General features: G+C 42.8%; 7 protein-coding genes across 10 annotated transcripts; 4 read left to right on the top strand and 3 right to left on the bottom strand.

Moving 5' to 3' along the window:
- Positions 1–573: 573 nt before the first annotated feature.
- Positions 574–22,316, bottom strand: LOC108114479 (acid sphingomyelinase-like phosphodiesterase 3b). The gene is made up of 6 exons (XM_017225497.2): positions 22,068–22,316; positions 10,481–10,668; positions 3,955–4,652; positions 3,293–3,485; positions 2,784–3,075; positions 574–1,555 (listed from the first exon to the last, which is right to left on the bottom strand). The coding sequence occupies exons 2-6, from the start codon at positions 10,545–10,547 to the stop codon at positions 1,267–1,269; spliced, it is 1,539 nt and encodes a 512-aa protein (XP_017080986.1). The 5' UTR covers positions 10,548–10,668; positions 22,068–22,316; the 3' UTR covers positions 574–1,266.
- Positions 5,047–5,892, top strand: LOC108114483 (probable insulin-like peptide 4). The gene is made up of 2 exons (XM_017225501.1): positions 5,047–5,367; positions 5,428–5,892. The coding sequence occupies exons 1-2, from the start codon at positions 5,202–5,204 to the stop codon at positions 5,634–5,636; spliced, it is 375 nt and encodes a 124-aa protein (XP_017080990.1). The 5' UTR covers positions 5,047–5,201; the 3' UTR covers positions 5,637–5,892.
- Positions 7,057–8,088, top strand: LOC108114482 (probable insulin-like peptide 3). The gene is made up of 2 exons (XM_017225500.2): positions 7,057–7,506; positions 7,560–8,088. Exons 1-2 carry the CDS (start codon positions 7,329–7,331, stop codon positions 7,763–7,765), a joined length of 384 nt encoding a protein of 127 aa, XP_017080989.1. The 5' UTR covers positions 7,057–7,328; the 3' UTR covers positions 7,766–8,088.
- LOC108113894 lies at positions 8,548–9,275 on the top strand. The gene is made up of 4 exons (XM_017224599.1): positions 8,548–8,607; positions 8,659–8,814; positions 8,877–9,044; positions 9,101–9,275. The coding sequence occupies exons 1-4, from the start codon at positions 8,548–8,550 to the stop codon at positions 9,254–9,256; spliced, it is 540 nt and encodes a 179-aa protein (XP_017080088.1). The 3' UTR covers positions 9,257–9,275.
- On the bottom strand, positions 9,304–10,045 carry LOC108114481 (probable insulin-like peptide 2). Its single transcript, XM_017225499.2, has 2 exons — positions 9,804–10,045; positions 9,304–9,743 (listed from the first exon to the last, which is right to left on the bottom strand). The coding sequence occupies exons 1-2, from the start codon at positions 9,964–9,966 to the stop codon at positions 9,493–9,495; spliced, it is 414 nt and encodes a 137-aa protein (XP_017080988.1). The 5' UTR covers positions 9,967–10,045; the 3' UTR covers positions 9,304–9,492.
- On the bottom strand, positions 10,739–11,545 carry LOC108114480 (probable insulin-like peptide 1). Its single transcript, XM_017225498.1, has one exon. The coding sequence runs from the start codon at positions 11,187–11,189 to the stop codon at positions 10,764–10,766; it is 426 nt and encodes a 141-aa protein (XP_017080987.1). The 5' UTR covers positions 11,190–11,545; the 3' UTR covers positions 10,739–10,763.
- LOC108114478 (titin) lies at positions 11,884–21,392 on the top strand. Of its 4 annotated transcripts, none has more exons than XM_017225493.2 (8): positions 11,884–12,215; positions 14,790–14,941; positions 15,471–15,953; positions 16,079–16,328; positions 16,564–17,137; positions 17,262–17,488; positions 18,899–19,116; positions 20,693–21,392. In XM_017225493.2, exons 1-8 carry the CDS (start codon positions 12,117–12,119, stop codon positions 20,859–20,861), a joined length of 2,172 nt encoding a protein of 723 aa, XP_017080982.1. In that variant the 5' UTR covers positions 11,884–12,116; the 3' UTR covers positions 20,862–21,392. The 4 variants fall into 4 exon arrangements, with proteins under 4 accessions (XP_017080982.1, XP_017080984.1, XP_017080983.1 ...); XM_017225494.2 differs by having other exon boundaries at positions 11,888–12,215; positions 16,094–16,328; XM_017225495.2 differs by lacking the exons at positions 18,899–19,116; positions 20,693–21,392 and adding an exon at positions 18,569–18,850 and having other exon boundaries at positions 11,886–12,215.
- Positions 22,317–22,480: the final 164 nt, after the last annotated feature.

Here is a 22,480-nt window from a genome sequence, read left to right as displayed (position 1 = left end):
AATTTGCAACTCAAAAAGCTTTCAACAACCCATTCTTTCTGGGAAATCAATTTATCCACCATAAATACTTGATGATTTCCGGTGAATTTACGGCGAAATGGCATTTTGGAATACCCCTGGAACAGCTTCTCTCATCCATATGCATGCTGGCTCCACCATAGTGAGACAAACATCCATGACTCCTTCGACTTGGCCAGGCCATTGGCAATGACTTTTTTATACGACTGCGATGCGGTTTTCGTCGTTTAATGGTCTGGGCCATAAAAAAGGAAGCCGGAACCTTTCTTACATACAACCCCTCCACCTTAGCAGCATCTGCAATCGTTTTTATTTAACTGCTGACTTGTTTGCGCAAATTAACACATTTATTTACACCACAATTTGTTGCTTAAATATTTATTGAAAGCGGTGACGAAACGGAGACGAAGCGGAGACGAAGTGGAGACTTAGTGGAGACATAGCGGAGACGAAGCGGAGACGTAGCGGATACGTAGCGGCTACGTATCGGAAACGTAGCGGAGACGAAGCAGACACCATTGGAAAACAAATTGACCAAGGGCAGTAACGTTAAGATTAACATTAAAAATTTTTCGTTTATTTCATATACAATAAGTACATCCAGATAAACATATACATATACATATACATATCCAAGTCCATACAATACACATATACATTAAGGGCATATACACATATATCCGTGAATACACATGCAGAGACGATTCTTTGTAATCATATCACACACATAAACGATATGGCACGCATACTGGCCCATATGCAGCATAATTGAGAGTAAATTAGCGCTATACTTGTATATAGGAATTGCTCAGCCCGCACGGCTTTCTCTTTGCTTGTTTTTTCGCTCTCACATTCCTATTTCCATTACTATCTAGTAGCCCATCGCTACACTCAGAGAAATTATACTGAACTTACAAAAAATAATATATTAAAAATTATTTGTAATATTATTATCATATTCTAAATCTATTATCGGTAAGGATTAAAAATGGAAAAAAATTAAAAAAAATAAAAATTTGTAAATTATTTTAAAATTTTGTAGTGTAGTCTGAAAAGCTTAGTAATCAGATTACAGTTAATATCTTCTTAAAATTTCAACAAAAAAGATGTTCTTTTAAAATCCAACCCCATTCGAGCTAACGGTATTCTGTAATTTCCTTATAATTTCCGACTCCTTTATTTTTCTGAGTGCCTGCGGAGCCTGGGGCTCATCCCCACATTGATATGGTTCCGCTTAAGCGAGAACGCTTAAATTCGCTGGATGTGGCAATTGTTGCATCGCCCGGCCTCGAACCACCACCACCACCGCGGCCCCGTGAGCAGGCCATAAAAAACGCCAAGCACGCCGAGCAGCCAGCTCCAGGATGTGGGCAAACGGTTAGCGGGGGCGTGTCCGTGCATCGCCAGCTGCTCCTTCTCCAGGCAGAGCCGGAACTCATCGTAGTCCAGGCGCGTGATGGCGCAGTAATGATTGAGCATGCAGAGGCCGGGGCACTCTGACCCGGAATGATATCGCACAGCGTTGGCTCGGTGGTACCTAAAGGGGGAAAACGTGGAAAAACCATGAAAAAAATAGCACTGAGTTGAGAGTATGGGTGTCATTTGGAATCCCTGTTTGCTTTAGCCTGTATCGCCGGCCAGTCGGGCTTTCATAAATGCTCTTAGCCGGCCCGCTATCTCCCATTTTGATTTACATATTGCAACACCTCTTGGTTTGGGTTGAAAGCGTTCGACGATGGCCTGATTGAAGGAGACTACCTGTGGCCATCCTCTTAAATTCTACTCTAAAAAACGAATTCCCAGTTAAGCTCTTCAGTCCTGTGGATTGCTTATAAGTTCGATGATTGAGAGCGTTTATACTCCACGGGAATGTGAAAGGTTCATTGAAATTAATTTATTGAAAGTTACTTTCAGTTTGAAGCTTTTCCTTTTACAATCACTTTGTTGTATTTTTCTTTGCGTTTAAAGTTAATCCTTTAAACTTAATCCAAACGTTTGCCTAGCGGATACATACTGTACAATGTTCGTTCATATAAATTAAAAACAGAAATTACTTTAATCATTTCTTAAATTGCAAAAAAAACAGAAACTCAATCAACTTCCTAGATAAAAAGAAATTTCATTTAAAAAGCAGTTTCTCTTTGTTCTTATGTAAGGAAAGAAAATCCGGGAAATTAACAATGAAATGCCCAATTAGTTGTGATGAAAATTATAAATGGATTCGCAATCGTTAAGTTTTTCATCGGATTTTCAATTTTTCAAACGGATTTATCGAATAGCACAGCTGGCTAAGGAAAAAAGTGGGAACACTTTTTGCCAGTGGGCCTTGTAAAGTGAGAACTGGACTTTAAAGGGGTAAAGGGTTACGAAAAAATACAAAAGAGGTTAACGTTTTTTAAAGACATAAAAACGGCCTAAAGGCTTTATGGAAATTAAATGATTTTTATGATTTAAATAAATATTTTTTCTGCCATAATAATAAAAATAATAAAAAATGCATTTCAAGACCGCAAAGGAAGGTCGTTTTCAGTATTGTTAATTAAATGAAAACTGATTAAAGACAAGTAAAAATGCATTCCCCTTTATTCCTTAAAAGTTGTGTGTGTTTAAAAGATATAAAGATTTTAAGCCCGTAGCTAACATTACGCACTGCAAACATTATTCCCCAACATAAATGTCTTTTTCACAAGAAAACCTATCTGTGGGGTCCAAGGATTACCGGTTAGATCCATCAACATGGACATAATTCGCCCCTAACCATTTACCTGATGAACGATGAAGGGTCGGTGCCCGTGAAGCGTTCAGCGAAATTGTGCAGAGCTCCGGCGGATATCTCCGTGAGGGCATAGTAGTGCGTCAGGTTGTACTCCGATTGCCAGGTGGGCTCGTTGGCCCGGTTGGCCAATGGCAGATCTAGCCAGAACTGTGTGTAGTCCAGCACCTGGCCACTTCCCGTGTCGAACTTATAGAGCCGCAGGGCGGGATTATTCGATGAGCCGATTCCCGCCTTGCGGGGCACTATCGATGGGGCAATCATCAGCCATGAAATGGGATTGCCTGCCAGCGGAAATAAATGTTAGTTGTATACAAAATTTAAGGCACAACTTTTTCTCCATCGGCCAAAAACAACTGTGATTTTTCCGAATACGAGAAAATGTTTGTTTTTAACAGTGAATGAAAAATTTCTTTAAAAATGTATAAAAGAAAAGGGAATAAGGAAAGTTAGATGGCTGGCAAAATTACTTGTAAAGAAGATGAGAGGATAATACTAAACCTTTGGCATCGTAGATGAGACGGAAGGTGTCCGAGTGAAGGTGTCCAAAGAACTGACCCTGGATTACCGGAGCAAATCGACGGACCATCTCCAGATAACGCTGGTTGTTGCGTTCGGTGAATGTCAACTGATTATGCTGAGAGCCCAGATGACGTTCATCAACGCCCGGCGGCATGTGACCCACAATATAGACCTGGGGACAAGAGTCAACAGAGATTCGGTTCATTTAATCCAACTGGTGAATAAAATGAAATCAATTCCTGCCTGCTGGAAATTAAATATTATAATTAATCAAAAAGGGCAGCCTGCTATCCGATTGGCTTTCCGCTGGCATGTGATAGCCGCCGGTAGGTAAGGAAATAAAAATATTCAATATTTGCATATGAAAAATCCGTTTTAATATCTCGTTAATTTCAGGAAAATGTTGTTGGCTTTGCCAGAGCAGCAAACATTAAGTTATTGTTTAATATTTTTGAATAAAATTTAATTAATAGATGCAAAGTTAAATACCGCAATTTACTTTGTAATTGAGTTAAGTTGCAATATTCGTAATAATAATCAATGTCGGAAACGGACTTTAAAAAGAAAAATAAGTAATATGATTAATTATAATGATTTCTGTTTTAAAATATATCAATAATAATTTTTGTAACTTTTCCTACCGTTTCCTGTTTCTCCTTGGACTTGGTTAGCACCTCCTCCAGCCAGAGCCACTGTTGCTCCGCCAGCAGTTCATCCTCGGCAGAAATGGAGCTGACCGATGCCTTCGGCTCTGCGAAGTAGTCCGCTGGCCATCTCAAACTCAACGATGCCCTGGGATCCGGATCGGGATCGAGTCGCATAAAATTCGTGTTTAGAGCTACGATTCGCAGACGACTCTTGGTCTGCTCGATGGAGTAGTAACCACCCTGATCAAAGGTCACCAAGGCCTCTGAAGGTAGCCAATGACGCCACAATTCCCCCAATCTGCGATAGCTGCCACTGCCATCTTCGTGGCCCAAAACTGGAAATATAAACTGCGATGAGAAGCTGCGTCCTAGCAGTTCTGTGATATTTCGCAGGATCTCGTGTTGCTTTTGCTCGGAAAAGGGTTGGGCGGAATGTGAGAGGGCATCTCCTGTCCACAGGACAAACTCCACATTGTCGCCTTGCTTGGCCTTCATGGCCTTCACTGCGGATTCGATGAGGCTCCATGGACTATCGCAGTTGTAGTGGCCAAAGGGCCCAGGCGCCTCTGTTGCCGCATTATTGGCGTTGGAACTGGAAACCGATCGAGCCAACTCCCAACAGCTTCTGTAGATGTCGCCCTGCGTGGAGTACAAAGTGTCCAGGTGTAGGTCACTGATGTGCCAGAAATAGCCTGTAACGGGAGTGAGTTTGATGTTATGTAATAAACTTTAAGAGATATATCTTTCTATTGATAATCATAATATACCAGAAAGATGAATAATTTTATTTACAAAAATACCAAACAGCTAGCCAATTTTGTGTGTATTTCTCTTTCGTGAAGTAAGGATCTGAGATTAGATTTTAACTTTGGCTAAGTCGGGCAATTCCTGGCCGGGAAAGGCCATTCCCCCGGCATTTGCCCGCCGGCTGTCCGAGCGACAAGAATAAGAAAAACCTGGTAGTCTGTCAGATTTCCCTGCAGCTGAATGGTTGACTGACCTAAAGTCAGCTTCTTCTGCTGTCTACCTGGCCAAGTCGCAAAGAACGTCACTCAATTAGCGAGGCAACATTTTAAGCGCTGGCCAGTGTCAGAAATCAGTTTCATTTGGCATGCCCATCGATCGGTTTGCCAAGATCAAGCGCAGGAGAAGTTCGAAATAGGATCTAATACCAGAAATATTGGCGGCATACCTTTTATGCCCGGTGAGAGCACGGACGGAGGAGTTAAAGATCGAGCAGGATGAGCCTGATCAAATTGGGTCTGGCCCTGCTGCTCCTGGTAGTCACCGTGTCGCAGTTGCTGCAGCCAGTCCAGGCACGCAGCAGGGTGTGCGGCGAGTCCTTGATTAGGGAACTGGAATCGATTTGTCGTAATGGCTTTGCACGCAGGCTCAGGCGGAGCACTGGTAAGTGGAAAGTTCTTAACCTCATTTTGGTGGACACCTAACACCCTTTTTTGTCCAAAGTGCCGAAGGATAGAGTGCGAACCCTTCTCCGTAAGCTCCAGCGACCTGAAGAGGATTCGGAAACGGAAAGGGAAAGGGAAACGGAAATGGCTAAGAAGCCACCGGTTGAGGGAAGAGGACGCAGGTTGAAACGTCATCGGCGCCGCATTGCCCACGAGTGTTGCAAGGAGGGCTGCACCTATGAGGATATGTTGGACTACTGCGCCTGATGACCAGATACTAGAGACCAATTACCAGATCCCAGATGATGATCCGACATGGCTGAGTTTTTGTGGCGGCAGGGGGCAGATTGGCACGATTGGACAATACCCAGAGGCACCCGAAAGGCAGGCTTTTTGCAATTCATTTTCCTACACTTAACCCTAACTATAAACGTAATCGTACTCCCAAATATTTCATTGTAAAATTCCTAGTGGAAGCAAATAAAGTTAATCTCCAAGCAGCAGCAGCAACAAAAAATAAAAAGATTCTTGCCTCTTTTTTTGGCCCGTCGGGATTCCAGCTGTGCGGCTCGGGAAATCCCCGACCCATCAGCACCCCAAAAGAAGAAACCACCAAACACCCACAGGCAGCTGCCTGCCATTCAGCACCTTCAGTGCGGTGCCCTTGTTTTCCGAGAACAATAATGAAAATTATGAATTTTTAATTAGATGACGTTCTGATTTTAATAAGCAAAACAAAGGTGCGAGCAGAACGAACGGGGAATACCCTCAGTTTTCAGTTTCATTTTTGCCCTTTTTTCATTATCGAAAGTTAAAAACAAGCAAACAACTTCCAATCAGCAGCGGGGGTTTTTCCCACTGATAAGATACAATTTAACCAAAGATTTGCAGTGATAATAATTCAGGGATTACAGGTAAAATTCTACCTGGTTTTGCCGGCTCAAGTCGGCTTATCACATTCAGAGGGACTTTGGAAAGCCATAAAGTAGCCAGGACAATGAGATAACTGAAGCGGCGTTTGAATTGTTTTCCAGTCAAAAGCAATTGAATAAGTTAGCTCTTGTTTTCATTTAAATGGGAAAATGCGAAAATGCGAGAATGACGACTCACTTTCAGTGGCCGTAAAAGTGGTTATTAAAATGAGACAGTTTTGGTTTTTATTTCACGATTTTAAGCCATTTCCAATGTACCATAATTCTGAATATATTTTGTAATTACATTTTTAATTACAAAAGGAAGTACAATTATTTAAATATTTTCATGCTGGAAAACATGTAGAAAGTTTCTCTGCTTATTGAATTTTTGTCGTTGGCTTTTCTGACAAACATTTTGTGAAGTTTGAATATTTGTTTTTAGGAAATGTTAATCAAACTTTAAGGACCACAAATTGCCAAGTTTACATTTTAATATTCATAAACCCAGTTAAGCCACTGAAATTGAACTTTATGAGGTTTTTTGTGCTTAAAGTTTCTCAACTCAAGATGATTTACTGGCTCGGCGAGCCAAAAATTGCTGAACACCCTGGTCATGCCGAAGGGAACTCGATGCACGTCATCTTGTTTTCCAGCAATCAAGATTCCTGCGTTACTTCTTGGCTGGGAACGTAAACAAACGTCAGCTGATATGCGTGAAACCCTCTGACCCTCCCGGGCTGAACCTGTCCCACAGCCACAGACATGCCTGCACGCCGGGATAAATAACAACTCACACTCAACCGAGACCTGGACGAGAAACTAGACCAGACCATAACTGGAACTATGCTGCTAACTGACATTATGGCTAACGCATTTTGACAGTGCTCAGACGTTGGACACGAGCAGCTGACATTCAACTCGGTTCCACATACCATCATATATAAAACCCACTGCCGATGGCTGGGATTCAAACAGTCGTAGCCAGGCCACTTGGCAGACATCTTCTCCAGGTTACACTATCCGCTAAACACTCACTCACTCACTCATGGCCAATGGAATGATGTGTTATCGGAGTGGGAGGATCCTGCTGCTTGGCTTGGTGTTGGTTATCCTCATGATCGGCAGTGTGCGTGGCACCATGAAGTTGTGCGGCAGCAAGCTACCCGAAGCTCTGTCCAGGCTGTGCCTTTATGGCTTCAATACAATGACCAAGCGGACCTTGGGTAGGTATTTGGTTTATTATAAGCAAACTCTTACTCTCTTGAAACACCCTTAGATCCCATGAACTACAACCTAATCGAGGGCAACGCACTCAACCTAGGCTTCGATGAGCGTTCCCTACTGGACCGAATATTAAGTGACAGTTCCGTTCAGCTGCTGAAGACTCGACGAATCCGGGAAGGAATCTTCGACGAGTGCTGCCTTAACTCGTGCACCATGGAAGAGCTGCTATCATATTGTGCACCCAAACCCAAAACGTAAACCCCTTTTATTAACCCTCTGACGACACCTTAGATTACAGAATCACTGAAACGACCCCGGAATGTGAAAAGCACTCATGTATTCGTAGTTGTTAAGTTCGTAGTGAAGCCAACTCAATTCCAGTTTTGGGCTATAATATACGAGTATATATATATATGCACATGTAAGTGGGATGTATGCGCATAATTTATGATCGGAAATCAGAGACAGACACGCGAAATGAATCGGAACACGGGATGTTATGGATGTAGATATGATGGTAGAGGGCCTCTGAATGCATCGCCTGGGTATAAATTATCAAATAAATTATGTATTCAAACTGCTGCAGATTGGCCAACTTGATTGGTAATTAAACGTGCATTACATTGATTTTTCATTGCCAGTTAATTATTTATTGGCCCATCAGCCGGATTTCTGTTGAAAAGGAAGCCAACTCTGCAGGCTATAAACTGAAAGAGTTTTTAAATTTAAAAAATCTAAATGAACTCCATTATTCAGGAGGATAAATGAAACTTTTTAAGTCAGTACCTGGGAGCGTCATAATTGCTTTTTAATTTTGGAATTCGCTAGAAGCTGAAACAAAGAGCAAACATAAATTGGTTTCATCATCATGATTGAGCGATTAATTTATAAAAATAACATTTTAGGCTTAATTACCATGACATTTCAACAATTTTTAGCAATTACATTATCTAATTACCATCTGCCATAAATGACATTAACAACATTAAAAGGTTTTAATGCTTTAGTTTTAGTTTATTTTTGACATTCAAAGCTCCATCATGTCTGCCAATATTAAAAGATTTTTCCTTCTCATTACCTTTTTATTGCTGGTCAACGAGGTATGACTTTCCCTAATCTGGTTCATTAATAAGAGTAATTCAAACTTACAGATCGTTACGAAGTTTGAGTTTACGAATATTAAATGCACTTCCCTGGACACAGAGTTCGATGACTTTGAGCATTGCTACCTCAAGTCGGTAAATCGTACATATAAGTACATGTATATAAAAGTCAACTTGTTCCAGACTCCGGTTACCAAAGTGAAAGTAGGTTTAGCCCAACAGCTCTATGTAATTACAAATAATCTTTATACTTCTTCGATTTGAAGGTAAACTTATCGTTGAAAAAACGTTTTAGTGGATACAAACCCTTTCTCTATAATGTTACCGTAGATGCCTGTAAGTTCCTGGAAAATCCAACTGCTAATAAAATCGTTAATTATTTTTATGGATTCCTAACAACCCACACAAACATAAACCACACCTGTCCCTTTGATGTAAGTAAGATACTTATCTTGGAGCCAGATTTTATCTTTCTTGCTCTTTCTTTTAGACCGATCTCATCTTCGATAAAATAAGCAGCGAGTTTATTAACCACAGGTTTACGAACATTTTGCCCTTTCCCGAAGGCGACTATCTTTTGGAAAGCAATTGGATTGCCTATGACAAAAATCGAGCTGTTATAAAGATTTTCGGCACTCTATCCTGAAGGTTGGCGCCCCGCACCCAAAGATAAAACTATTATAGAATTTTAGCAACCTTTGCTAATGTTTGTCAAAGCCAAAAGCAGAATAAATATAATCTTCATAAATTTTAACATGCAACAAGCTATTAAAAACATGGCTAGTAGTATATATGCACATGGTTGGTCTGAAACCGGATACAGAGGCAATTGGTTAAAGTGGAACAGTTGTCAGGACGTGTTTTCGTGTCGAATCTGGAGTTTTAGTTTCTGGGAACAGCGCAGTACTCCAGGAGGACCGAGATGTGACATTTATTTCTGCAGCATCTATCCACAATGCCCATCCGTTGACGAGTTCGCCGCTGAGTTTCAGTCAGGGAATTGAGAACGCTCCCCAAACTATTGCCACGGAAGATTCTGTTTTGCAGTGGTTCTGAAATAGAGTTATCCTCCACCTCCTCCTCAAACTCCTGAATGAATTCTAGTGGAGACAAGGCAATCGAATCATCGCCGCCTGTGAAAATTGGGACATTTAAAGTAACTCGAAGCTAAGGATCACCTTGTAGAAACTTACGCATGGAGCGTTTATTTTCGGTTATAGTATTGAATTCTTCACAAACCATGCCCATCATTTCGTTCAGCTTTTCACTGCACAAGATTCTTTGTTGCATTGTTGCCGATGAGCTGGCCAGGTGAATCACAGCCAGCATCGAGATGAGTAACAAAGACTTGTGCATGGTTCTAAGTTATTAGCGCTGTGACTTTACGATCGAACGGATTAAGTTGGGTCGAGCCAGGTCAAAGGCAAACTGATGCTGTTTAGCCCAAAAGTACCTGGCTTATATACAGTTTGTAAGGATTCGAGGTCGGGGTCTTGGTCTGGAACATGAGCACTCCGCATGTGTTATCCTCAAAAGTCAGAGTGTCAAATTGTGTTAGTCTACGATGAGCGCATTTCGGAGATCCCCTTCATCTTATGGGGGCCTCTAAACGCCTGGCTAAACTCGTTCAATGTCAAAGCTGACTTATGCAAATAGCTATTGGAAAACTGTGGGTGGGTTGGGTGATGTTGCTGTTGCTGTTGCTGAGTTGGGTGGTCCTGCGGGCGTTCTGCTGTCAGCCAATTAAACAATTTATGTATAAACAGCCAGGCCGTGCTAAGCCCTGCATTTATGAATACCAAATGAGTCCTTGGTCTTAAAGTCCCCCCAACACTTCCCTTACCTTTGTACCATGTACGAGTATACTTACCAATACGCGCCTGGGCCTGGCTGGAGTAGGCCAAAAGCCAGAGCCAGCTGAAAAGACCCAGCAGCATCCTGGCAACGATTTACGCCTCTTTAGAACTTTTCCTTTGACTGTTGTCTTTGCCGTTCACACAAATTCTCGTCTCTCTTTTTTTTGCACTGTCTACTTTTATTCATTAGTCAAAGTTGGTGCTGCATAAATAAGTGATTACGAATCGGATTACGAATGTATGTATGTTGCTATATGTATACATGCTGGGTAATGGGTTCTGAGTGGGTTAAGTATTCTATTTGGGCAGACAGTAGGCGGCTAGCTCCTCGTAAGTGCACGACTTGACGCAGCACTCGTCGTAGACGCCGCTGGGCAAGTGTCTTCTGTGGCGACGCGTCTTGATCAGGACCTCGGATCCGTACAAGTTGGTCAACAGTGGACTAAAGTAGTAGCCTGCAGTTGCCAGCGATTGCCACACATTATCCTCAAGCTGCAACTCGTTAGCCGTTAGGACCCCGCGTTTCTGTGGCAACGAATTGTAGCCATGGGCACACACCACATCCATGGCATCGGACAGGTCAGGACCGCACAACTTGTGGTTCCCACTGGGCAACTGATGACCACTGGCCGGAGTGGCTATCACCAACGTGGTAGTCACGATGGCGATTAGCAAAGGTAGAAGCCGAAGGCCATGAACTGCACCGTTGTCCTTGCAAAACATCTTCAGTCTGTACTGATGGCTGTGACCTGCAACTGGTATTTATACTCGTACCACTGGAATTGTTGGTAACCAGTTGCAGTTCAACGGCCTCTTGGATTTCAACATTGCAACGTTGCATACATAGTCCCCAAAGGCTTACTATCTGTTAGCAGCTATAGCTTAGACATGGGTTGATCTAAAAATGCCAACTTCTATTCTTAGCTTTCCACTTAATTCCGATGGAAAGCAAGCATGCACTGTTATGGAAGTTTTTGGGTTATTGAGATCCCAAAAATGATCTTAAATAATAATGAAAAATCTTTTAAAAATATATAAACAATAAGAAAAAACCTTTTGTTGATATTTTGGCTGCTAAATAATACTAAAAATGGCCAAATGAGGTAAATTTTTGTTAGGAAAGTCGGCTTGTAAACCATTTATATGAAAATCCTGTATAATTTATCTCCAACATCTACCGGAACCTTACTGTTAAGGCAATTAACATGTTTAAGTGTAATCACCGCCAAAAATTCCACCCACTCGATAACCCTTTTCGCCCAACCTGTTACTTTGCCGCTAAGAGGCTCTGACTGCTGTCGATTGCGATTACGATTACGTCCCCCCCGTTTTCCATGGTAGCTTCCCAATGGAGCGGGAAGCTCGATGGCTGACAGAGTGGCAGCCTCATTAGCATGTCGTGGCCAGGTGGAAAGTATGCTTCGATGGTGCTCTCCTCTAAACGGCACACAGTGTGCGAAATCGCTTCGATCTCGCTGCTCGATTGTTGAGTTGCACGGCGATGCCAACAGTTGGTTGCCAGCGCTGCACTCGAAACGTATTTTCCGCCCGACCACAAAGCTCCGGAAAAGCACAAACACAAATCAAAGAAAAAGAAAGAGTCGCGAAGGGAATCGGGATAAAAAAATCGGAATAAATCAAAAAGGAAACATGGTGGTGGACATTAAGATGTGCCGTTTTGATAATGTGCCCTGGGGCTTTCGACTCGTGGGCGGGGCCGACTATGACTATCCGCTGACGGTGGTTAAGGTTAGGCCCGATTTCTGAAAAGACCGAGATCTATATATGCCAGTGCAGCATCTCTTCATCTCCTCATCTCTGTGTCACCTGGGCAAAGCATCCACCTGTGTGGTTGGTTTTTACATTTATGGTTTGGAGAAAATGCGACTAAATCTCATTGCCAGGCAGATTAATTCAGTGTTTTTCGATATACCTATTTTTTTTTTCTGGTTGCAATTACGTAACGCGGCGCGTTTGTCCGTTCCGATTTGCTGCATTGGCAAATTAGTTAATTAAAGTAATTCCTCGCAGGCCAGTGGTCTTTTGTTTATCTAATCGAAAGGGCCATGCATTTGGCCGCTAATGAGCCGCATAATGGCAGCGGCAATAAACTTATTCAAATTTTAATTGTGTTTCAGTTGCAATCGGGCATGGTTCTTGTTGCTGTTGTTGTTGTTGTTGCTGTTTTGGTGGTGCATAAATTGCATTTGGCATTTTCGCATTTTCGTAACATTGTGTTGACAATATAGGCAGCAACAAAGGGGAGCCAAAACATCGGGGTAAATCCGAAACAAATGCAGTTTTTAATTGGCAAAATGTAAAAAGGCCAAAATGCGAGGGTCGCTAAAAAGTCCTTTCCACTCGATTTCAATAAATCAATTTAAGCTGCCGCCGCACATTAAAAACAGTCAAGGGGAAAGGTCATAATTTTGTGTGATTTTTCTCAACAAATTTTGTTTACTTTGGGTAAACAATTTTGTGCTAAATTCACATTTTAAATGCAGTTCAAATTGCAGTTTACAATTTGCATTTTGCTTTTGTTTATAATATTTAATATGTAAATTAGCCAGGAAACTTAGTAGAAATCAAAAGCAAATTCGGTGTATTAGATTAAATTATTAATTAAATGATAAAATCATTTTAAAAATAATCTAGAAAAATCTAGAAAAACCAATGATTGTTGAATGGAAATTAATAACCAATGTTCGATGTGATATCAAAGTAATTATTTTCCTTCCCTTTTAATGTCTTTTTAGTTTACTGAGAGACTCAGCTTTCTGACTTACAAAAACTTAAGCTGTACAGAACCTAAAAAGCACATATTCCTTCTTGATTCCCTATGGAAGTTTATGGAATGGGCAAACAAACACCTCCACATATATTGGCTGTGCAAACACTAAACAATCCTTGGTAATCTTTTGAAAAACCTCTGTTTATTCAGCCACTCTTCAGTGTGCTGCTGCTTCTTCGCATACAGTCTGGTACATACACATATATAGCCAAGCTAAGCCCTAAGCCTGTGTTCTATAAATATTCGCAACCTCCGTTGATGTCGAGTGTTTGCCTTGTGAATTCACCGCTGGAAATTGACTCCGCCATAAGTGAAATGCAAGAGGCCCCTGGGAAGAAGGAGCGCCTTGGTTGTTTTGGTTGGGGTGAAAATGGAAAACCCCCACTGCCATTGCCAGCCATTTTCTCCGTTTTGCGGCTGCTCACTTGCAGTATTTGCATTACTAAGCCCTCTTGGCAGCCAGTGTCGTGACTTTCTGGTTATGAGCCCGGCTTTCACATAACGGAAACGACAACAATCACCGCGAAAAACAATGGCGTTTATTTGCTTATGAAAGTGTTACAAGACCACCTGAATTATACAATAAAAACTTCTAAGAGGTCCCTTAAAGGTATTCGCTTTTCCAATTTCATTCATAACTTCCTCCTGGCCTGTCGTAATCGCTCATATATAGTGGCTATTTTTATACCTTTGAATTATCAAATGAATACCTACAATTTATATGCTCAATTTGGGGCCATTTGTCTGTAGTTTATTACCCGAAAAAGCCATAAAGCTTAAATTGTATTTAGTTGTTATTGTTATTGTATTGTTCTCACAACTTTTCGACATCACGTGGGTTTCACTTTGATTTATAGTTGGGAAAATAAATGTGCCAAAATGGAAATTTGAAATGCAGTTTGTTTTTACATGAGCTGCAAGATAGGTTTCCCATTTTAAAATAAAATACATTTTTATATGGTAAACTTTCAATTAAGAAGATATTATGTTAGCTGTAACCAATACTATATCCCTGGTAAACCTTTCCCTTCTTTGACTTGCCTGAATTTCTAGACAATAACGCCATCTATTGTCTAGAAATTCAACTATTTCCATTCATAATAACAATCCTATAATTGCATTGTTAGGCATGGATAATTCCACTTGATTCACTTAACTGAAGAGTCGTTAATGAGTTGCCACTTCTTCTCGAGCAGCCCTCGTTCTCAGATCTTGGGCCTCCCCGAAACGGAACCCACCTCTTAGGCATTGTCTTCGGTTCGCTTGCGTGTTCGTGATTGTGTGTGTTTGAGTGTGTGTTGGGGTCTGGGTCTTCTGGTCTTTGTTTTGTTGACATTTGGCGCGCGTTTTATTTTTATGCACTTAGCACGCGACGTCGCCGTCGTCGGCTAATAGAAATTCTCCCATTATCGCATCTATTGTGCGAATATCTCGGCCTCGCACTCATTCATCGCATGGCATCCGCATCTGAATCGCTTTTGGTATCCGCATCTACATCCACATCTAATCATGTCCACATGCCTCAACGATAGGTCACCGAAGGCAGCATTGCTGACGAGGCTGGACTGCGGGTCGAGGACATCATTGTGCGCATCAATGACACGGCTGCCACGCCCCTTACCCACGATGAGGCCCACCGCCTTATTATGAACAGCGGCAGCGTCTTCTATTTCGGCGTCTACCGGTGAGCTTCCTTTCTTGGTCGTAGCCGTCGTCCTCGTCCTGGTCTCAACCTTCCTTACTTTCCTTTGTATCCCATCCAGCTGAGGACCATTTATCACAGCTGAGCGGGCTAACAACCCAAGAACGTTTCCTTATACCCTTGCCAACAGTGCTCTAAGATTTTAAGACCATCATAAAGGACAAAAACTTAGAAGGTCTTGCTACATGGACATTTTAATTAACATTTCTTAGATTAATTTACTTTTCATTACCAATTTAATGATAAAAATTAGATAGGCAAAAGTTAAAAAAGCTTTTAAATTGAAAAATAAAAACTACATTTCTCGCTAAGCTACTTCAGTCCTGTCATATATATAACCTTTTAGAGATTTGTTCCTAAGAACTCTGTATAACGAATAACCTTAACCCTTCAACTAACCAATCTTAGAGTGTCCCCAAACCTATACTCCCCCAAAAGGTATTCCAAGCTCAATCTACTCTCTATTTCATAAATTCTGCCCATTTTTTCGGCTACACTGATCCACTTGCAGGGACAACGAGGAGGACGCTTACGAGGTCCTGAAGAAGTTTCCCACGAGCGAGGGTTCGTTGACCATGTCACCAACGCAATATATTTCTCCGTCACCGACTCCTCCAATGCTGTCCCAGCTGACGGAAGCCACAAATGCCCGAGCTCCGGAACCGGAGCCATTCGTCCCGCCTGCCCGGGAATTCGTTCCTATTACGGTGCCCACTGTGGACGTGGACGTACTGGAGGAATGTCGCCAAGCCGTGTCGGAAGTGCATTCGGAAGACAATCGCGGGGATGTATATGCAGCAGGACCAGGACCAGGACCCGGACCAGCTGAGGCAGAAGAAGTCGTTCCCGTCGTCGACGGTCTGTACTTGCCCGATTTGCCCGATCGCCCGTGCTCGGCGCTGTCCGAAAGGCAGGAAATTAAGCTGGTGGAGGAGGAAATTGCAGCCGTGCTGTCTGGCGAGTCGGAGGTGCTCAAGGAGCACAATGTCCTCGGGTGCGTAGCAATTCAATTTCACTCATTTCCAACCTCCTCCGCCCCCATTGGGCCCATCTAGCGAGTGGTTTCACAATTTACTGGCATGCCATTGGCGAGTTCTTTTAACCACTTCCATATGATAGCGTCAATTTCTATAGGATCTTCCCCAAGCCGGGCGTCTGCATGTCCAGCGATGTCCTCCGCTCCCTCAACGAGGAGGTGACCAAGACGAAACTGGAGAAGGACAAGGAGAACCGTCAATGGTCCACCTTCCTCCAACGTCCCAATCGACCAGTTCCCAAGAGCAAGCAATCGCTGGAGGCGGAACGGCATGCGGCAAATGCCTACAAGGTGACGATAGTCAAGTCGGCGCCACGGGAAAAATCACCCATGGTGAGTGGGTTCAGCTTGTGCTTAAATACACTCTCAGTAAAATCTTCCAAAAAGGGAAAATATTTGTTTAAAAAAACTCTTTTTCCCAAGAGTAAAGCTTAAAGCACTAAAAGAGAAATCGTCCTCATTTTATATACTATATATCCCTGAACTATATCCGAAACTATGAGACGATTTCTCTTACTGTATTGTTTGCTGTCGGGATCAGAAGTTAATTTGTGTTTACGTGTGACAGCCGGAAGCTAAACCGGCGCCAAAGGAAACCACACCACCCAAAGAAGAGGTAAAGCAGGAGGAACCAGTGCCGGAGGAGCAGCAGCAGCAGCAGCCCGAACCAGAGCCCGAGAAGGAAGATGAACCATTGCCCACGGACAGCGAAGTGCCAAATTTGGAGCAACTCCCTGAGAGCGAAGTGCCAGACGAACAGCCGGAGAAATCCGATGAGCCCAAGGAGGTGTGCGATGCGGAAGTGGTCCCATCAGAGACGGGCTCACCCGGCGGGCCCGAAGCCACCGAGGTTCCTGCAGCAATAACTCCTCCAGCTGAGCCCGGTACTCCACCCAAAACCGACGAGGAATTGGCCCTGGAACGCCAGTTGGCAGATGTGCAAAGACAGCTGGCTGCCCTCTCGTCACTGCCCTCCACCATACAGTCCACCCTGGATGCGGTGACCAAGCAGCTGGCCGAATTGCTGCCCACCTTTAAGCTGCAGCAGGAGAAGCAGTTGCTGCCACAAATCGATGAAAACCATGGCAACGGGGAGGGCGAGGAAACCACTACCAACACCGCAGGCGAAACGGAGGATGCAGGTGCAAAAAACTATGCCCAGGTCGACAGTAATTAAATTTTTCTAATGGCGCACTTTTGCGTATATCCTTTCCACGAAAAACCTTTCCCCCTCTGCGTCCCGACCCCTTTGTGAATATCCTGTAGGCAAGGACATATCCATATCTGGGACTGACAACCCACTGGGGCCATGTGAGAATAATGAGGATAGATGCGATGCCAATGACCGGGAAGTGGCGGAAATATCGCGCTCCACTGACGACAATCGCCTGGCCAAGGACAAGAATAAGGACGTAGAGAATGGGCAGGTACGGCAGGAGCAGGAGAAGGAGCAGGAGCCGTTGTCCGAGGAGCAAAGCTTCAAGAAGCAGAAGGTGAGTACAACTTACCCAACTGGCCTTGGGAGCCATGGCGAAATGAAATCCCTGGCAGGGCAGTTAATGTAATTAGGCTGTCATGAGTTGGGTCTAGCAGGTTTTAATGGCATTAGAGCCCGGGTCTGTCCGTTTTCTCTACCTGGTTTGGACTCGGACTTGGTCTTGGTCTCGTGCTAAACTATTTAGAGCAACAGGATTAGGCGGCCTGCTTTATGGCAAAGGTCTCATTGTCAGAGTGATGAGGCAGAAAAATATCCTATTTACCACCTCGTTCATAGTGGATTTTTATTTAGTCTTTACCTTGATGAGTTGCTAAAGGATTTGCCAGGTCCTGATTAAATATTAATACTTGTTGATGGAATTTATATTAGTAAAGTTGAAGAAGGTGGAAAAGAGAAAATAAAATAAATATTTATTTCTGAATAATAATACTTTTTAATGGAATTTATAGCGGCAAAGTTAAAGAAGGTGGGAAATATCAAAGTAAGTTGTGAAAGTAAAGAAGTGTTGATAGAATTTGTAAAAGATAAGTTTAGGGAGGTTGAAAAATGAGACTAGTATTTAGTAAACTAAAGGAATGTTGAATAATTAATTAAGTATCAAAGATATTAAGGCTGAGATTTATAAGCAGATATCAATAACTTTTGGCATGAATAATATATAAAGTATTACGAAAGGATTTCTCTAAAAAATCAATCAATAATTAAGAAATATAATATTTAAAATTTTAAAGAGTTTTTTAACTCCAAAAGCACTTCCCCATCAGTCAGCTGTCTTTTTAGAGCAACTTTTAGAGCAACCAAAAAAATGCAACTTCCTGATTTATTTCTTTTGAGATAGCAGCTTAACTTTATATAAAGAGTCCTTTCAGCCAGAGACTAGAAAAAAAAGAGAGTTGGACTTTCTGCAAGGCATCAAACTATTCGGTTGAGTTCCGAAGTCAGTTTTTATCCCGAGAAGCTTTGAGCCATATTATCCAGCTGCGGGCAGCTGGACCTTCTCTCTTGGAGCTTTCTCCGTGTCCACAAATCAAATTAACTAAAATGCCATTTGGTTTTTGTCTTTTTCTACTTGCAGCATAATGTGCGCTTCCAAACGTAGTTAGTTAGCTTTAATCGAGTTTAAATTTTGATAAATTGCCAACAGCAAAATATTTGTAGCGTTGTGCCCAAGACGGTTCTACTAGTTTTGAATAAAGCCCTGACAGCGGCAGGGGGAAAAATGCAGAAACCAAAAGACAATTAGTAGGCACCAAGTGGAAAGCCCTTCAACATTGTTTCATCTACTTTTTTTCTTCCTTTTTCCCCATGGCCCTCACAATTTTCTTTTTTTTTTTTGCCTTTCACCCCGTGGGTGTGTGCGTGTGTGTGTTTGTGCACTTTCCGCCCGTCTGTTTGGTTTTGCTAGAGACACGATGTCATTGAGGAACTCGAGGAGCATTTGGTGCGCAAAAACAATCCCCGGCGGTCGAAGCGGGCCTTTGGGCCATTGGTCCCATCCTCGGAACGCCCGTTGGTCCTACCCGGCGGTCGGCGTTGGTACCGTCCCAAGGATGCCTACAACGATGAGTTCATTGCCGAGACCCTGAGCGCCCAGGCGGAGCTCATCACGGGCAGCACTCTCGGGTGGGTAAAGTCACTCCCCCGCCCCCCCTCTAGTAACCACTACTATCCCATCATACTGCATCCCCCTGCTTATTGCGGCTAGTTGGCAATGTTTGACCATGTTTGCCGTGTCCAGGGTTGGCCGTCGCCTCACATCTCATCTCATGTCAACGCTTTGCCCACAAAAAGCAAACACTCGCACTGAGGAAAAATACCCCAAAAATATGAATCAAAGATTACTTTTTCCCTCTCAAAAAATATTTCCATCTCTGGAGATTGGAAAAGCTTGAAATTTTTGTATGCTAAGACAAGCGAGCTTCTGGGCTTCTGGGCAATACCCTAATAAGAGTATTGTTTTTCATTTTGTAAAGATTTCTGTGGTAGGCAGAAATAACAAAAAGAAAGTTTTTCCGAAAAATAGAGAAATGCCTTCTCTAAAAACAACTTGTAAATTAAAGGAAAAATTGATTTTAAATTGGCTGAAAAAATACAGAAAATTTATCATAGTAATCTCAGTGTATGGAAATATTTTTTGATATGAATTTTCCTCCAGTGCCCGCCCTTTGGTTGACACTTCACCAAAAACCATAACGCTAGCTCATCCCAGGCATTCATTTTCTTCACTTCTTCACTTTTCCATGGCCACTCGCCTCGCCTCAACTCTTCACATCGTCCATTGCACCATAAATTTGCGCATTAGCAGCTGTCCATATGAGAGTCCGTTGCTGGGCTACGATTCCAGGTAGTGTTTCATTTGGTTGACGGAGCTGATGAAGTGCTCCGGATGCTATGTACCCGTAACCCTATATATACGTAGCCACCTAGCACTCTCATTACGATTATCGTTGGCATTATCGTTAGCATTACGAGACCCATTGTGCATTCGCATTCGCATTCGCATACGTATACGTATACGGATTCGCATTTTCCATCCATCTGTGTGTGTCCTGTCACAAGGCCTGCAGTTGATTTGACTTTCCTTTCTCCGTTCTGGTTGAGTTCTTTATGCATGCCGCCTTTTGCTCCATGGATATCTTTTCTCCTCGCTCTCTGCCTTTTGATTTTCATTGTAGATTGCATTTTGGAATCGTTTGTTCAATGGCGAGCATATAACACGCCAGCGCTTCAGGTAAGTTTTTCATTTTTCACTTTTTTTTTTCGCCCAACCCAAACCAAGGGTTCCGTTTGCCCTGAACTTTTCCTCCCACATTTCCCTCACTTCTCGACTCTTTAATGAGGCTAACAACTTCTCTTTGCTTTTGCTCTGTTTCTGTGTGTGCGTGTGCGTGTATTTGCCCGCCCTTGTCTTGTACTTAACCAATGGGGGAAAAACGGACTGCTCTGGCTCAACTCGGGTCTCAATTCGCCCAGGGAGCTGCAGGGTCTCGGCCTGACCATGCAAAAGTAAGTTGTCACATTGGACGTTTTCTTATGTTCTCCGGTTCATTGCATGCATATGTACGCTGCATCTCGGTCCCGGGAGCACCGCACGGCACGGCACTGCACTGCACTGCACTGCATTCCATTCCATTCCCCAGTTTGTACCACTTGCAATTCCAATTTAACGTTTGGCTCCTTGGCCATCCGCCATTCGCAGGGTCAACTTCATGAAGTACCAGAAGCCGGAGCGCAAAATCGATCTGAATCGCAGCGAGGTGTACAAGTATCTCAATCCGCATCTGGACAGGGCGCCCGTGCGTGGCATTGAGGTGCGTGCTCCTCTGGTGGCCGCCGAGTCCGACATTCGCCAGTCATTGCAATCGTAGGAATGATGTACCACCCGGAATGTTCAACAACAACGCCCCCAATCTCAAGCCAATCCCATAATTACACAGGGGGAAAAAACTATAACATTAAGATAGTTGATGGCAAAAGTTCTAAGATTTGGCAGAGGAGTGTTTAACGTTTTGATAAGTTTGTGCAACCTTACAAGAAGCAAATCCTTATTTTAATCAATGAGTTTTGGTTTCATTACTTTAAGTGTATTTTGTGGAAGCCAATTTCTGTATTATTTGCTCAAATCAAGATTTTTTTGCCATGAATTAATAGCCAATCAATCATCACTTAAGAAGCGGCTATAAATAATAAATGAGATAAGTGCATGGCAGACGTAAACGGAGAACAATATTTGTGTGCCTTTAATATTATCCCAGCTTAATGTTGAGGCCAAATTTAAAAACATTTTATCTTCATTTAAATAAACTTGAAAACGCTTCTCTGCTAAGTTTTAGTTTGCCAAATAAACGACATAGCCCAGAGTAGAGAAATACATTTCTGTTAAAATATATATAAAACCATATATTAAGAAAACTTCAGTTTGTTTTGGAGAGGTTCATGTCCCGATTGAACTGCTTTGATTGGAATATTGCAGTTCCCGTCCAGAACTTGTGTGCTCATTGAACTTTGAAGATGGGGAATATATTATTAGTTATACTGAAATTGGCTTCAGCCAGTGCATTCGATTATCGCTTAAGAAGCTCAACGCGGGTATAACCATCAATATGCCAACAGAAGACGAGTGCGCTGCCATTGTCGAGAGCGGGGTCGCCTAATGCGATATTACATAATTTGTGTGCAACAAGGCGTATGTGTAATGTGTCGTGCATTTCTGTAGCATATCCTCAGGCGCTGGCTGGCTGTTGCAATTTTCTTTCTCCCAGCGCTGCCTTTGTATGTGCGCGTGTTTGCGTTGTGTTTGTCCTTATCCTTATGTGTGTGTATGTTTTTGTGTGTGTGTGAGTGTGGGTGTGGGTGACAAGCTCTTCGAATTTGCATATATTATGGCAAATGAATTGGGTGGCAACAAACAAACAGAAAAAAAGTGGCAAATGACATGGCAAAATGGCAAAATGGCAGCAGCAGAGCCACAATAAACCCGTATTTAGTTACGGCACAAACACTCGCGCCACTGGCAAATCAAAATTGTTGTCACGTTATGATGGAAAACCGGGACGAGCGGATGAGATGCGCACATTTCACTTGCCCCAACAACCGAAGGAACAGCCGGAATGATGAGACACTTTTCTTTTCTTTTCTTTTGCCTTAGCAATAAAAACGCGCCAACGGTTCACGGACTTATTCGTCAAAGGCGCGTATTTTGGCGAGCATCTAAGCAAATCCGTAAAGTCGTAATCCGTAAAGGAGTTGGAGTGCGCTCCTCATGGACGCTCGTCTTGGACTGTCACAAGCGACTTGGTCTTATCATTGCACTAACCACAGGCTGCGTTTTGAGTCGAATTCGTGGTGATTTTTGGGACAGCTTTTGAGTGAGGCCAAACAGCTTTTGAGTTAGTTTTTCCGAGAGTTTTCTCTGTTACGAGCTTTGAGCGGAATAAGTCCCATATGAGCCGTATAAGTCCGACTGCTAGAATGGGGGCAAATCACT

The sequence above is a fragment of the Drosophila eugracilis genome, unplaced genomic scaffold (assembly GCF_018153835.1).
Source record: "Drosophila eugracilis isolate 14026-0451.02 unplaced genomic scaffold, ASM1815383v1 contig_2154, whole genome shotgun sequence".
Taxonomy (NCBI): domain Eukaryota; kingdom Metazoa; phylum Arthropoda; class Insecta; order Diptera; family Drosophilidae; genus Drosophila; species Drosophila eugracilis.
This window is presented reverse-complemented; position numbering and strand designations above follow the sequence as displayed.

Excerpts from the sequence above, each read along its gene's own strand:
- LOC108114478 (XM_017225493.2), top strand. The coding sequence starts at position 12,117 with ATGGTGGTGGACATTAAGATGTGCCGTTTTGATAATGTGCCCTGGGGC. Across the intron at positions 14,942-15,470 it reads TTCTATTTCGGCGTCTACCG|GGACAACGAGGAGGACGCTT; the intron begins GTGAGCTTCCTT and ends ATCCACTTGCAG. Across the intron at positions 17,489-18,898 it reads AAAGCTTCAAGAAGCAGAAG|AGACACGATGTCATTGAGGA; the intron begins GTGAGTACAACT and ends TGGTTTTGCTAG.
- LOC108114482 (XM_017225500.2), top strand. The coding sequence starts at position 7,329 with ATGGCCAATGGAATGATGTGTTATCGGAGTGGGAGGATCCTGCTGCTT. Across the intron at positions 7,507-7,559 it reads AATGACCAAGCGGACCTTGG|ATCCCATGAACTACAACCTA; the intron begins GTAGGTATTTGG and ends AAACACCCTTAG.
- LOC108114479 (XM_017225497.2), bottom strand. The coding sequence starts at position 10,547 with ATGCTGCTGGGTCTTTTCAGCTGGCTCTGGCTTTTGGCCTACTCCAGC. Across the intron at positions 3,076-3,292 it reads TCTCATCTACGATGCCAAAG|GCAATCCCATTTCATGGCTG; the intron begins GTTTAGTATTAT and ends TTCCGCTGGCAG. Across the intron at positions 1,556-2,783 it reads GACCCTTCATCGTTCATCAG|GTACCACCGAGCCAACGCTG; the intron begins GTAAATGGTTAG and ends TTCCCCCTTTAG.
- LOC108114480 (XM_017225498.1), bottom strand. The coding sequence starts at position 11,189 with ATGTTTTGCAAGGACAACGGTGCAGTTCATGGCCTTCGGCTTCTACCT.
- LOC108113894 (XM_017224599.1), top strand. The coding sequence starts at position 8,548 with ATGTCTGCCAATATTAAAAGATTTTTCCTTCTCATTACCTTTTTATTG. Across the intron at positions 8,608-8,658 it reads TTTTATTGCTGGTCAACGAG|ATCGTTACGAAGTTTGAGTT; the intron begins GTATGACTTTCC and ends TCAAACTTACAG. Across the intron at positions 8,815-8,876 it reads CTCCGGTTACCAAAGTGAAA|GTAAACTTATCGTTGAAAAA; the intron begins GTAGGTTTAGCC and ends TTCGATTTGAAG.
- LOC108114483 (XM_017225501.1), top strand. The coding sequence starts at position 5,202 with ATGAGCCTGATCAAATTGGGTCTGGCCCTGCTGCTCCTGGTAGTCACC. Across the intron at positions 5,368-5,427 it reads CAGGCTCAGGCGGAGCACTG|TGCCGAAGGATAGAGTGCGA; the intron begins GTAAGTGGAAAG and ends TTTTGTCCAAAG.
- LOC108114481 (XM_017225499.2), bottom strand. The coding sequence starts at position 9,966 with ATGCACAAGTCTTTGTTACTCATCTCGATGCTGGCTGTGATTCACCTG. Across the intron at positions 9,744-9,803 it reads CGAAAATAAACGCTCCATGC|GCGGCGATGATTCGATTGCC; the intron begins GTAAGTTTCTAC and ends CAATTTTCACAG.